Here is a 14,435-nt window from a genome sequence, read left to right on the forward strand (position 1 = left end):
TATTATTATTATTACTAATATTGTTCCCCGGTAGACTCTGCAGGGAGTCATCCCAAAGGCATAATGGTAGGTTTTGTTCATTTACTGCCCTGGCATGCCGGTCCAAAGTAAAAACTAATTATCTTAACTACTGTAACTTGGCATAGCTCTTATTATTATTAAAAATTTAGTCGCAGTTTTATTCACGCTCTTCAAACCCCACGCGATATCATTTCTAATTTCAACCTAGCTGCTCTAACAACACATAAAATTATCTTATATACATTACCATGAACTGCAATTATACCTCCAAATGATCGATCAGAAATGCAGGATGGTTCTATTTTTCCAATATAAATTTTACCCTGTCACTGATAAGACTTGCTAAATAATTAACTTCTAAATAGTATCGTGGAATATTCTCGATACATGTCGGAGCAATTTAAAATCCACACGAAATGAATCAAACATTACGGAGCTGAGTCGCAATATTATCAGAAACGCTTTCAAGCGATACAATAAAAGGTTCCCAATCACAGTACAAAGCTATATACAAGATTCCCAAGATTCCTTGAATTGGAGCAATATGGAATTTCTTGATACTAACTGAAAAATCATTATATTACAGCAGGCTGAAAATGATATAACTATCTTCATTTCATTCAAAATCCCAAGGCTATTAAAAATAATGAAATAGTAATGATCCCAAGCCTGATGCCCTGGCATATTTTTAAAAGCTATCCCACGACTTCAAGGTACAGATGCTTGCAGTGCACACGATTCCCCCAATCGTGAATGTGTGAGAAAAAAACCTGCACAGTTCAAAAGGGATGTTCATGTAAACATTGCATAACAGAGGAAATGAAAGTATGTTTACATGTTGCCAATCTAACCACAGGCATTTCTCGTCTCAGTCACCACCCAATGTCTACTTACGCTATCATCAACTATAGGAAATAACCTGTCCCCTGTTTATCATTGACATAATTGGATAACTTAACACTTCAAGAACTCTACCACGCCCATCCGTCTAGCAAAAGACTAAATTCTCAACTTGAAAGCAATTTTACGGCTATTTGCATCCCAAACATTTTAATGTTTAATGGTCTCTGGAAAGATCCATCATGCATGGGAGCTCCGGTGACTACCTTCATGTATCAAGTTACACAGCAGGTATAGAACTCTATTAAAATTACAATGAACAAAAACTTCAATAAAAAATTTCAACATTAGAGTGCATTCAGCAAACTCAGTTGGGCTTACAAACATACTAGAGCTGCTTCCAGCGAAACTTTAGTCCCAGCTTACGAAGACAAAATCCTCTCCTAATGAAGATTATATACAGTGAAATATCGAGCTACTCTCTCTACTTTATTCTTCAGGTTTTAATTGATAACTGAAATCCGTCATAAATGCAACTACTTCAAGTATGTACATCTTCAGAACTCGTGTTAGCCATATAATAATGAAATATCTTTATCTATTTTATTAGGAAAGGAACATAATGCCTGCAATATAAAATATGCTCTAATTCTCAATGAATACCAGGAAAACAATACTCCAATTTCCGTTACAAATGGCATCTTTTCTTGTCTATATGGCACCTTTCGATTGACCCTATTTTACACTTTGAAGAAAAATCAAGCATTTTCATTTGGAATATGCTCGATTTAAGTACAATTAACATATTATACTCTCAACTATTTTCCAGGTTACTGAGTAAAATACGTAGCCAGCAGCTCTCCCACCATTCTTGCATTTTAAAGAGGTTTTATACAGGCTCAGTAGACGATTTCTCCCAAGGACTGCAATAGTGATTTGCATTTGACCATTTGCTTCTGCAGTATACAATGACTAGCACTGCCATATACTTCAGATATCCTGGACCACTGCAATAGACCAGTTCATATTCTTTCTCCCCACCTGGCAGTATTTACCTTTTGCTGCTTTGGTACGATACTTTTGCATGTAAGCTGCACATGATCATCAATACAAGTGACTACGGAAAGATCACCAACTGTGGCATCCATATCAAATGCTACACATGAACTTTCATGCACATGTCCATTGGACCTATTAAAGTCTTTATCTGAAGAGTCATCCCACCGAGACCTCTTCCTCTTTCTTTCTTCCACACATTTAGGCCCCTCAACACTACTAATACATTTTACATTATGCAAATCAGTGTTGCCCTTTTCACCAATGTCAGCCAATGATGTCGCTGCAATCTTAACAGATGGATGCATCTGGAGATGCTTATCCCTCATTGTTTCCTCAGAGTCAACCGTTATAGATTTTGACACCAAATGCTCACATTCCTTTTTAATTTCAGGTGCAATCACATTAGGCACTGACTTTGAAAATGTGGAACCTTGATTCTCTTTTGCAAGAATATCATCATTTTCTGTTTTGATATTACATGGGTCAGTATTGCACGGTGAATTTGATGCTTGACCTGCAGAATTGCCATAGTCAGGCTGATGCCAGGAAGAAATTAGTGCTGCGAAACATCCACTAATATTTCCTACAATTATTTACACCTTCCAAAACCTACAAAAAGTAGTCTTTCTATTTGTTTTCCATACCTTGAGAAGGGCTGATGTCATTTGAAGCCGATGCTGTCATGGTTTTGCTTTGTTCATAAAGCTCCAGCATTTGATTGCTAACATCTGCACAGCAGTAAAGAATGCAATCAACAGATATGCCAAAACTAAACTTTCCACCAAGATGCATGAAATCAAATGAATATAACCACCTGCAGTCACCCAAAATAAGTGGTTCCAAACATTCAAATGCATCAACTGATAACATTATGCAATTTTTTTCATAAGAAAAATAAAATTTGGACATATCTTACTCCTACCATATAAAAATGCCCTAAGATAATAAAACCTAGTCAACCTTCAAGCTGGCGAGGAGTCACATCAAACTCCTGCCACCAAGGCCTCTCTCTATCTGATGGCAGTTTAACTCTCAGAAACTTGGCAGCAAGAAAAATGGCACCAGCAGCAATATGCTGGGGCTTGAACTGGAGGCAGAGAGTTGTAATCAGTCTGCAAAGAATACAGCAATTATCTAATTTTCCACATAAATCATTAAGCTGCATTCAGTTTCCGAGAATAAAATTTAAATACTGTACTTAAATCACATATACAATACTGATTCTTTACTCACCCATCATTAACAAAATTCCACGCTACTTGTGCTAATGAATTTTGCGCCACTTTAAAAATCTTGATAGCTGTTACAAGATGCTTATATGGATGCTGTATATTAAGATCAAATCCCAGTGTAGCAAGGACAACACGCTCTGCCATTAGCACCAACTCTTTCTGCTTTTCATAACATTCCTGAAAACCAAAAACTTTTATCAGGTACCTCTCATTTATCAAGGCATTTATCTACTCTAACAATAGTCAAATCAACACATTACGTCTTAAGAGATCTATTCAAATCTTTAGATATTATGAGATCTTTTAGAGGAGTAATGAAGCATTTATGTACTCACAATAATCAAAACAAAGAATTAAATATTATGATATCTGTTTAGCTTTAAATCATTAAATCAATTGAGGTCTGTTGAGAAAAATGTCACAAGAATTTCATTTTTACCAAGATGCAGAAAAAACTAAAAATACACCCAGCAAAAGATAGGAGTAAGCACAATAGTCAAACTACACCTCCGTACCTTCTGTTTGATGCGTTCAGAAGCAGCTGGATCCCTCTTGTGTCGAATTTCATATGCAAGTACAGTAACCTTCATAATAGTTTTAGGAGTCTCCTCCACCTTACCAGCAAGGAATACACACGCAGTTGCAATTGTCTATCCAAAAATGCAAAAATATCATGAAGGTTACCACACAAAACCAATTCCAATCTAGTCAAGCAGAACAAACATTTCAGATTGGCAAACAAACAAATTATCAGAAAACTTGTAAAAGGGCCCAAGCAGTAATATACAGCAGCTAATGTCTTCTTATAGAGCTCTGATGTAGAACACCTTCAGTTCACTGCTACACACAAAAGCAGAATGATATTGATTCATCCTGCCTAGAATAATGAAAATTGGCATGTTGACAGTTACTAAACATTGATAAGAAGAACCAGTTATACTGTTATAACTGGTAACACTCATTCTATAACAGGTTTTATATTTTCTGTTTGCTTCAGACTTTGAACAAGACCAGGAAACCTAAAAACAAATGACAAACCAGCCTTCTAGAAGAGTTTTGCTTGAGAAGACCAAAGAAAATTTAGACTTCCACATTTGAAAATGTGACCAGGCAAGAAATTTTCTTTCAACCAAACATACAATTCTGCCACAAGGCTAACAGATTATGCATCATAGATCATGTTTCACATGCCTACGAAGATAAACGTGGAAAAAATTTAAAAAGATTTTAAGTAGAAAACAGAATGGCAATGGCAAGTCAATGGTCTGAACCAACCAACCTATGTTAATCATACGGGTGTCCTTGGCTATGTCACTAAAATCATCCACCAAACACTCGGAGTTCTTTATAATAGTGTAATAGATATTATTACATCATTCTCTGCAGTTGAAATTCCATGAACTAATGTTAGTTAAAAGTCAAGTTCAACTAATTAATTATTACATTGAAGTCACTATGTTGCATAGTTTGGTCAGATGAAGTCTAATAAATATACATTGGCTGTAAATACTAAATAGTATCGTATGTCAAAAAACAATGAAATTACAACCACCCAGAATGAACAACTAAACCCTTTTCACAAATAAAGCAAGGACATTTGAAGTAGGAAATTTATGTGCTCAAATCCTACTCAATTCAATTAAGCTACAAAATAAATTTTTCACGCACTTGTACAGCCCATTTAATTCCATTTCACAAGCTTGTATTCTCTAGAAGTATATTAGATACCACCAGAAGGTGGGTGGATCAAATATTTTTGGACAGGGTGCACAAGTTGGGGCAATCTTTTAGGCATGGGCCGGCCTAAAAGGGGTGTGGTAGGGTGTGGTTTCACAAATCCTTGTCTTGTGAGTTTGCTGGGTCTCTGGCTCTTGTGGCAATGGAGGCCAATTTCTCTCAGCAAACCATGTGGGCCAAATCCTGGCTTTTGCAGGTTCCATTTCTATTATGAGGATGCACAAAATTTTCAAAATCGATGACATTGAGTTCTGGGAAGCGCTAGTGTTGATGCTGGGGGATGAGTTCCTCGATACAGATTTGCAGTCGAGGACTAACCTTGATATATCATCCCTTTTTATGGCCCTAGCTTTGATGGCGGGCTCTTCGTATGAGGAAGTGTTGCAAGTGGCTCAAGCGTGTCTCCAACCAAAATGGGTTGGTGGGTTAGCAGTTATTGTGACCAACGCAGAGACTGCAGTAGGGTTGCACATGTATCATGGGCCATGGAGGCTCATTGATGGAGGGAATGGTGAGCTGCAGCAACTAGTTGTCTGGTTGTCCTCCTGCCCTATGAAGATCCACATGGTGAATGTGACAAAAGGGTGACAGGATTTTCTGTCGTCCTTGCACAAATGGGATGCAGGCAAGTCTTCGGTGAAGGCTGAACATAGAATGAAAAGGAAGGTGACCTCGGTGACCGCTCCCAGGGGGGATGATGGTCTTCCTATCCCTCGCCATCAGACTCAGGCCAAGGCAAAGGCTGGCAGTGATCCTGAGGATGGCAACTCGGACCAGGTCACTGGTGATGTGGGGAGGCGAAGACACGCCAGTGTCGCCGGAAGTGGTGTTGAGATGGGCGGTGCCCATGCTGAGCCGTCTTCCATAAACTTCTCCAGGGAAGAGGCTGCAATTTGGTTCAGCTAATCAGGAGTCTGCTCAATTTCCATATCGTGCCCTATTTTCTGTAGTATGGGCTAGTGTTTGGGTTAATTCTCGGTGTCTCTATATAGTTTTTGGGTTTCCTGTCAACTGGGTGGTACTTTTTGGGGTTCCAATGAAAATCGGCCAATCAGTGGCTTCTGTTCTGTAAGTTTAGGAGGGCTATATGTCATCTCTGTCAAATCAGTGGCTATATGCATGTACTGAAATCTTTGAATTAATACAAACCTCTTATTATCAATCAAAAAACAAATGCTGTACAGAAATATTGAACAGTGAACAATAAGTTAATTTGTCATGATTAACAAAATTACAGTGGCTATATGCATGTACTGAAATCATTGAATTAATACAAACATCTTATTATCATCAAAAAACACCCGCTGTACAGAAATATTGAACTGTGTACAATAAGTTAATTTGTCATGATTAACAAAATTACAGGTAAAGAAACACAATACTTACATATCTGTCATGGTCATGATGTGAATGCCGCAAGTAAAATCGGTGACAAAACACAATAGCTGAAGCAATAGCAACTTGAGGCCTGGAACATACAAATAAAATTAGAATATATCAGCCCATCGTGTGGCTGGAAAATCACAAACCAAATAATTTCACATTATCATGATAGAATATTGAAATGGTCAAAATACACAACATTTTTCTAGGATTCTGGAAACAAGGCTTATATTGATACAATAATCAAGCACTTCAATGCAATATCTTAATATAACAAGCTACCAACAATTTCAAATGAAAAGAAATAATGTAAATAGCTTCTCAAAGAAAGGATGCATGCTTGGGACATCCAGTAACCTGGAAGAAATCTCAAAAACACAGAGTATCATCTGTTAAGCTACAGAAAGCAAACATTTTAGTAAGTTATGGACACTACTACAAGAATTAAATATAACAGAAGAAAAAAATCAAAAACAAGGCGCTTCAATGATTATATTTAATTTATTTAAATGTTATACACATACAGATCCTGAATCTCTTAAGCTATCATGATGCAAACATGCCACTCTCAAAACAATAAATTATAATGTCCTTTGCACTCCATTGCTAAGCAATTTAATATAGAAATGTGAATCTGTTAACATGATAAAGAAATTATGTCCTCAAACACGAGGGCTAATATTCCTTTTTTATAGTTCTACGAACAAAACTTTCCAAGTAAATAACAAAGCACACATCATCAAGGCTTTTGGGTCATTAACCCCTAACAATGACATTCTGAAAGTGAATGTGGATCAGCAAAACATCCTCTACAGCCCCCATTAGGGCCCCTACCTGGCACATCCATACACATGCAGAAATCTCTTAGCTATAAAACATGCTGCGAACAGACTAGTCTCAAAGCAAATTCATTACATTTGGAACATGATAATTGAACACTGAAAATGCATAGTTATACTTTCATTCTTACCAATTTATTGGAACCGAGTTTCCCAAGTGTTCCCAAGGGAGAAATCCTCACGTTTTAGGATCACTCTTTAGAACAGGGACATCACAAGGGCACCAAGACAGACAAAAGGACCTATGCATCCAGACCCCATAAAGACCTATACCTTGGAAGGCCTTGCACATGCAGAAATGTGACTAGGCAATTCCCCTCCGCAGTGATGCCCCGGGGGCATCAAACATCCTTAAAAAAAGACTCAAACCAATTAAAAATAAATTAAGATATAACGAAAAGAAGAACAAACTCTAAAACCTAATCCTAAAAGTGGTCCACCACGGCTCTCTATCCAAAAAACTAGTAACCCTGGTTCATAATCTACTGCAATTACCAAACAAGGAAGATAAAAGAATTTGTGCCCAAATACAGACTCTTGTCTTAAAAAGTAATAACAAAAATTGCTTGGGCTGCACAAGTTTGAAAAAAGGCACCATGTTTTCTCTTTGTTAAGCTTCACATAACAAAAGCAACATTTTGTCCTTATTTTTATAAATATTTCAGCACTTCACAATTTCCCAATTTTTTTCTCTTTGTATCCTGGGCATTTGAATTCAATTAATACTTTTGGTTTGTTGAAACAATCATGATTCAAAGAACTGCTCGCTATGGTTACAATCAAACAATTTGAAGTCCTCTTTGTGAAGATTAATGGACTTCTAGCACATGTACTTCGCACCACAACTTATTGCATACCTCTTGATTCTAATTCTACAAACTAGAAAAACCCCTTAAATGCTAACATATTGATTCCAGCACTCATATATATGGTTATATTCCTTTAATAAGGTTGCATCCTAATATTATTTCAACCAATGAATGGTAACAGATCCTTTCATATTTAAAAATAGTAAATGCAGAAATAGTGCCAGAATTTGCTCAAGATTGCCTAGAATCTCATTGCAGAATTAAAAAATTGGGAAAAATTCTGCAAACAAAATGTATATGAAATTTTGCGCCAGAATTTGCTCAAGATTACTTATTAGAATCTCATTGCAGAATAAAAATTTCGGGAAAATTTTGGCAAACCAAAAATATATGATTTATTTGACAAAATCGTGATCTAAACAGGAAAGATCGGTAGTATTAAAAGAACATACAAACGTCTAATATTATGATAAATTAATTTTAATACAATTCTATAATAATCATATCATATTATTACAATATAATAATAACTATAACTAAAATTATTATTGTATTATAATTATATATTACACAATACACTATTATATAATTATTATTTTTTCTTATTAGATATAACTATAAGAGATTCAAAATACATAATATAGCTGTTCTAGCTCTGTTTCACATCACAGCTTGTTGTTACATCAGAATAGACAATTCAGCTCCTATCTAATACAATATATATATATATATAGTCTGTCATAAGCACCAAATCCTGTCTACATAAAATATCTGGATCGGTAATGACATATATAACAGCACAAAAGGATCACTGCCACTGGAATTGGGCAGCTGTTGTAGGTGCCCAAGCCAAGGCAGGTGGTATAACTACTGAAGGTACCACTATGATTGGTGAATCTACTGCTCTAGGAATCTCCGTCTCTCTGCTACATGAGCTGCCAGTTTAAATGAACAAATTGAACGGGCAAGCAGCAGGAACAAGCTGAAGTTTCTGTTAGAGGTCAAATTGATCAGTCGTGTAAATTGATGTAATTTTATATGTTTGGGGGGGGTGCGGTCTTGTGCTTTATGTTATGTATAGGGGTAGATGTTTGGTGGTAGGTGTTAAAAGATTTAGGCTCCCTTAGTTGTAGTAAAGATTTAACTCGATGGGATTTTCTCTGGGGAGTCTTTGGTAGGCTAATTGTAATTTTGATGTAAGCCTCTTTTTATATTTAATATAACTATATTGTTGCAACTTGCCAATCAAAAAAATGTGATGAGTGTTTTGTATTATGAGAATTATTATTAGTCTCTACCGATATATAGGCAGGGAACTAATGTTCCCAGTTGCATTTCACAATTAATTTAGTTGTATTTCCCAATTAGATTTGTTGATCAAAAGTCACCTACTAAAGTTTAAAAATCTTTTTTTTTTTATTAATTTTCAATGGACAATTTCTATTTTTTAATTGGCTCGTAAAATTGATTTTTCCACACCAGAAATTAGACAAAAATAAATCCAGAATGTTCATGAGATATCTGAAGATCTCACAGCCACTCACTGTTCATGGCAATACAGGTAGCTAAACAAAGCTAGCCTGTTCGAATCCCCTGTACTGGTCTCAAACACGGCTTTGTTGTTCTACAACAGATCATTAAGGGAATGAGTTTTCCTATTTGTTTTGTTTCCACCGAGAAGAAGTCGTCACTTCCACACATGTGGTAAATGGATTCTACAGTTGCCATTACAGAGACTTGATCCGTAAAATAGAGCATAGTGAAAAGAACATTATTTTAGCTTTGAGTCTATTATCACCAAGTAAAGACTTTCAGTGGAGAATATTTGCTTTCAGATATCATACCAGGTCATTCCCAGGGGCAAGAACAAATGTGTTGAAATGTTGAGGCAGTTGTTTTGGAAGGGGAGTAGAGCAGTAGTTTTTGGTTGGGGTTTCCATGCATCACTGCTGGGCTACGCTTGTCATTCGCAGCTAGGGAGCCTCCAAATTTGCTGCAATGCAAATCATAATGGCATCTGAAAAGACTGCAAGATGAAATGCAAGGCACGGGATGTAATCTCCCTCTCAAAAACAGCCAGAGGGCTGTGTATCCTGCCAAATTGTCGAGAGCTCCCAAGAGCCAAACAACCCGTGTTCGAAAGCACTGGTACAGAAGACCAGAAAGCATACCCCCTATTCCGCCTAAGCCGGTGAAAACAGATACGCTGTCCAATTGCTATTGTGAATTGGTCTGAGAATATATGCTCAAGCCTTATGATACTCCTGTGCAGCAATCTAACCATATGCAGGCTACAAGAAGTTAAAACTGTCAATTTGTACTGCAACAAATCCCAGACTATCTAAGCCCTGTTTTTCCTTTTTCAGATTTTCTAGAGGTCAGGAATGATTGTATGGGAAATTTGGAGGAATAGGTTTCCAGAGAAGGGGGTTTTAGTGAAACAGGGGAAGATTTTATCATGTTTGAAAGATGAGGCTTTCAAAAAAAAATCAAAAATCAATTAATTGCATTTATTACTAGTACAGATAGCTGTCAGCCACTACATATGACTTTGAGTAGTTAGATGCAATATCTCATTTAGACAGTTCTCGTGAATACAATATTCAATTCTTTTTCCCACTTTGAACAGAACACATGGCATTAAACTAACTTTTATCGTTTATTTGTGTTCCTATTCTCGCATATGATTGACCATAATCTCATAATCATAAATAATGTACTAAATTTAAAATTAAAATATATTTAAAACCATCAATTATATTATTTCACTAAGATATAAAATTAAAAATTAGTTTTAAATATAACCATCCTTAACATTTTAATTGTTATGTTAATTATAAAAGTTAGAATGAAATCTATACTACTAAATATAAGATAGTCAACAAAAAAATATTAAAAATAGAAAACTATAAATAGCAATTAAACTATATAGATCTAATAATTAACTTCTAATATCTTCGAATCGAATCTATATAAGTTAAATGGATGCTTATGATTTATATTAAATGGTTAATACAAATTAGTAATTAAAATTGTTTTCTTGTTTGCTCTTAAATTGATATTTCATATAACTAAATTTCTATTTTCTAAGCTATATAGCTTCAAATTTATAATTTCTTCTATAAACTTTACCTCATATATAAATTTAGCGTGAGGTGGCATGGCAGCTTTGAGGCAATTGCTTGGCCGAACGGGACTTGGTGTGGGTCACTTCAAACGATGTCACCGTCCTGATTCAAACGTGGGTTAGTAAAGTGATGAGCCCAAGGTTGCATAAGATCTGGGAGGTGCTGCCCATTCATTATAGTTTGGACAATATGATTGGAAACAAACTGGAGGATCTTCAAGGGTGAAGAGGACTCTATATAGGCATTGAGGCAAGGTTTGTCAACAACACCGAAGAGTCTGTTGAGGCTCACAGGAAAGATAGTTGGACTTTGAGAGAATAAGAGGTTGGTTGGTCTAATGCCTGGCCCAACTTCAGAGGTAATGTGCAGGCTATAGGCAATCATGCGGGCAAATGTAAGGGGCATTGATGGAAGCTGTGGGCACCAGGGAAGATCCAGCTTTGATTTGATGGTGCTGCAAAAGGGGACACTAGCAAAACAGGGGGCGGTGATGTTTTTACTGATGACCGCAGCAAAACCATTCTTCTTTATGCATTGGATTTTGACATTGACTTTAGCACTTTAGCTTGAGTCAGAGTCATGCTGTGGAGTTTGATGATTGCCAGAGAAAAGGAAGTAAGAAACTATAAAAAGGGGATTCCAAGTTGGTGAATGGAGTGATGAAAAAAACTTTGATAATTGGAGGCAAGAAGTAATTATAGAGGGAGCTGAGAGTATAATTGATGTTATGGAGTTGGTGATTGGTGGCCATAAGTACAGGCTGGTCGTTGTATGCTGGCTCAGGTCTGGGGTTAAAAACAGGTTTACAAACTAGGTTTTGGAAAGGATGCTATGCCCTTTGAATTTCCACTGCTAATTGCAAATGACATAGCCACTGTGAATGATGGCTGATGCATTTTTGGCTCTTCTGTAGATTGCTCTTTCTCTGTACTATAGCCATCAGGGCTCTTTCCCCCTTTTCTTTTTCTTATTTGTATCTCCTGATCCCTTAAACCAGGATTCTATTACAACCAAAAAAATACAATATACCAACTACACACTCTAATTTTAAACAGACCATATTACTCCGAACATGGAGAGCAAGTAAAATTATTGAAACAGAGATGACATTAAGGGTGATAAATAAATATTAATTAGAGAACTTATCACAATGGAGAAGTCCCTATTGGTATATGACTAGAGGATTCGATTATTAGTATAATAAGACATAACAAGTATGAATAAACTAATGAACTTAACAATGTAGAGTACTTAATAGTAATAGACTTGTAATTTGCATAAATCATTCATTATTTTTTTTTTTTAAAGTAACATTAGCACTTACAGGGAGAGTCCAACGCCAACATCTTTAATAAAACTGCAGTAGGATTTCCGCAAATTACTTTCCTTCTTAACATCAATGCCATGTTTTCTTGACGGAGAAAATTCATCAATCTCCTCTCTTGTGAAGTACCAACCATCTCCCAAACCTTCTGCTTCCATCCTCTTAGATTATAAATATTGAAGATTAGCTGAGAAAGCCAGCACCCAAAAAATTCAAATTCTACTGTTCCTGCAAATAAATCAATACACTAAATAATTGATCCCAAAAAACCAAAAAACTGCATTAGATAAATATATAAATATATTCGACTCTGTAAAGCCTACATTTGTCAAATTGAATGCAATAAATCACAGCCAGTCAAACTCCGAATTCAAAAAATTCAAAAACGCAGAAACCCTGAGCTCTAACATTCTACAGTGTAACAAATAGCAGTCATTATTATATAACAGTTTCCGCTAGAGAAGCTTCAATCATAATATCGACTTTATAAACAATAGTTTGCAGCTATTCTTCAACCCTAGTAGCCTGCAGCCCAATTTCGACTCACTTGGATCCGTCTCAATGAAGAATGTCGTAATCGATGGAAAACGAGTGAACATTGCTGCAACAGTTTCAAAGATCACGCCTACGCAAGTAAGACGCAACAGCCCATACCAAAGTAGCAAAACAAGCATGGCATAGATAACTTGCGGCACTCCTAAAATCAGGTGAATAAAAAAGGAAAAAGAAAAAATACAATTTCACGAAAGAAAGTAAAAGATCACTCGATCTTTAAACCCAAACCTAAATCCAAATCTGCAATAGACGCGAAAGTCATGCGTCGACGCTAAATACAAACGGCCTAATCCACATTGTATACCAACCATGACTTAAGCAACGTACAGACCGATCAAATCTAAACCAAAACTTCTAGATTCCAACAATCAAGCCGAACGAGCTAAAAACAAAAGTGGCCTGTAACAACAGAAATGCGATCCAAATAACTTACCAAGGAAATCGTTGTACGCTCATGCAGCCACGAAATCACCGATAGAACCTTACAATTCTCCTCTCTGGGAGAATCATTTCAGGCTTCTAAGGAGTTTCTCACCATTTGTTAAAACCCTTGCACTCGCCAAGTTTCTGCACTTTTTCCTTTCCTTGTGGGTTAAGCAAACTATGAAATAAAAGCATTCGCGGAGAGGTATATTCAATGTATATATGTTTAGGGCTTCGTGAAGGGAAAAACATTGCGAACCAATATAATTGGTGCGAACCAAGATAATTGGTCTAAAGACAGCTGAGGCGACTTTGCCTGGTAATCGTGGTTTAGAAAAAGTCGGTGACCGCCGAGCTTTCCGACCGGGGAATTTTGTGCGGCCAGATCTTTGGGGTGGAATTTAGGCTGTGGTCTTATGGAAGGCTTTAGGGGCTACTTTTCAGTTAATTAGGCTCCGTTTTATGGATTCTTCAAAAGGGTTTTTGGAGTACTAGGTAATATATTAAGTACTGATTTTTTTATTTTTATTTTTCGTTTTATATCAATTACTAATTACTAATTAAAATATTTCTTTTATTAATGGAGCTTTTGTTTTTTAATAAATGGAGCTTGCTAATCTTTAGGTAGGGAACTAATATTTTCATTAGATCTTCCTACCTTTAATTTTTTTCGATAAAAAAAGTGACATATTAAAGTTTAAATTGTTAATTTCTTAAATCATTTTGTATAAACTAGTTTCTAAATTCTAATTGGCTAGTTTGAATTTTAGTAGGGTTCAAATTAATTTTGTGACACGAGAAATTAATTTCCAGTCCCTAACAGGTCTTCTTCTCACTGGTGTAACCTCTACAAGTTAAACAATGGAAGAAGTTGTAATTGATGCAACGATAGCAGGCGTAGGATTCAACCTCGTTTTTAGAAAGCAAAAAAAATTCTACTACAGACAAGAAAATGCAGAAAAAGGCCTCAAAATAAAATTTCCCTATGAAAACATCATTTTGTTGGAAGTTTTGTCCATGTTTGCATGAGATTTTCTTTTCATTCAACAAGGAAATAGCTATCTTGTGCAGTTGTGCAATTCCAA

At 36.1% G+C, this 14,435-nt stretch overlaps 1 protein-coding gene across 3 annotated transcripts; it reads right to left on the bottom strand.

The window, feature by feature from the left end:
• Positions 1-526: 526 nt before the first annotated feature.
• Positions 527-13,543, bottom strand: LOC149537046 (cyclin-T1-4-like). 3 transcript variants are annotated; one of them, XM_089806943.1, is made up of 8 exons: positions 13,361-13,543; positions 12,373-12,600; positions 6,276-6,357; positions 3,668-3,802; positions 3,154-3,329; positions 2,881-3,032; positions 2,565-2,648; positions 527-791 (listed from the first exon to the last, which is right to left on the bottom strand). In XM_089806943.1, exons 2-8 carry the CDS (start codon positions 12,528-12,530, stop codon positions 730-732), a joined length of 849 nt encoding a protein of 282 aa, XP_089663069.1. In that variant the 5' UTR covers positions 12,531-12,600; positions 13,361-13,543; the 3' UTR covers positions 527-729. The 3 variants fall into 3 exon arrangements, with proteins under 3 accessions (XP_089663069.1, XP_089663068.1, XP_089663070.1); XM_089806942.1 differs by lacking the exon at positions 527-791 and adding an exon at positions 1,485-2,434; XM_089806944.1 differs by lacking the exon at positions 527-791 and adding an exon at positions 1,485-2,456.
• Positions 13,544-14,435: the final 892 nt, after the last annotated feature.

The sequence above is a fragment of the Cupressus sempervirens genome, chromosome 10 (genome assembly GCF_028749045.1).
Source record: "Cupressus sempervirens isolate cs-2001-9-10 chromosome 10, ASM2874904v1, whole genome shotgun sequence".
Lineage (NCBI taxonomy): Eukaryota > Viridiplantae > Streptophyta > Pinopsida > Cupressales > Cupressaceae > Cupressus > Cupressus sempervirens.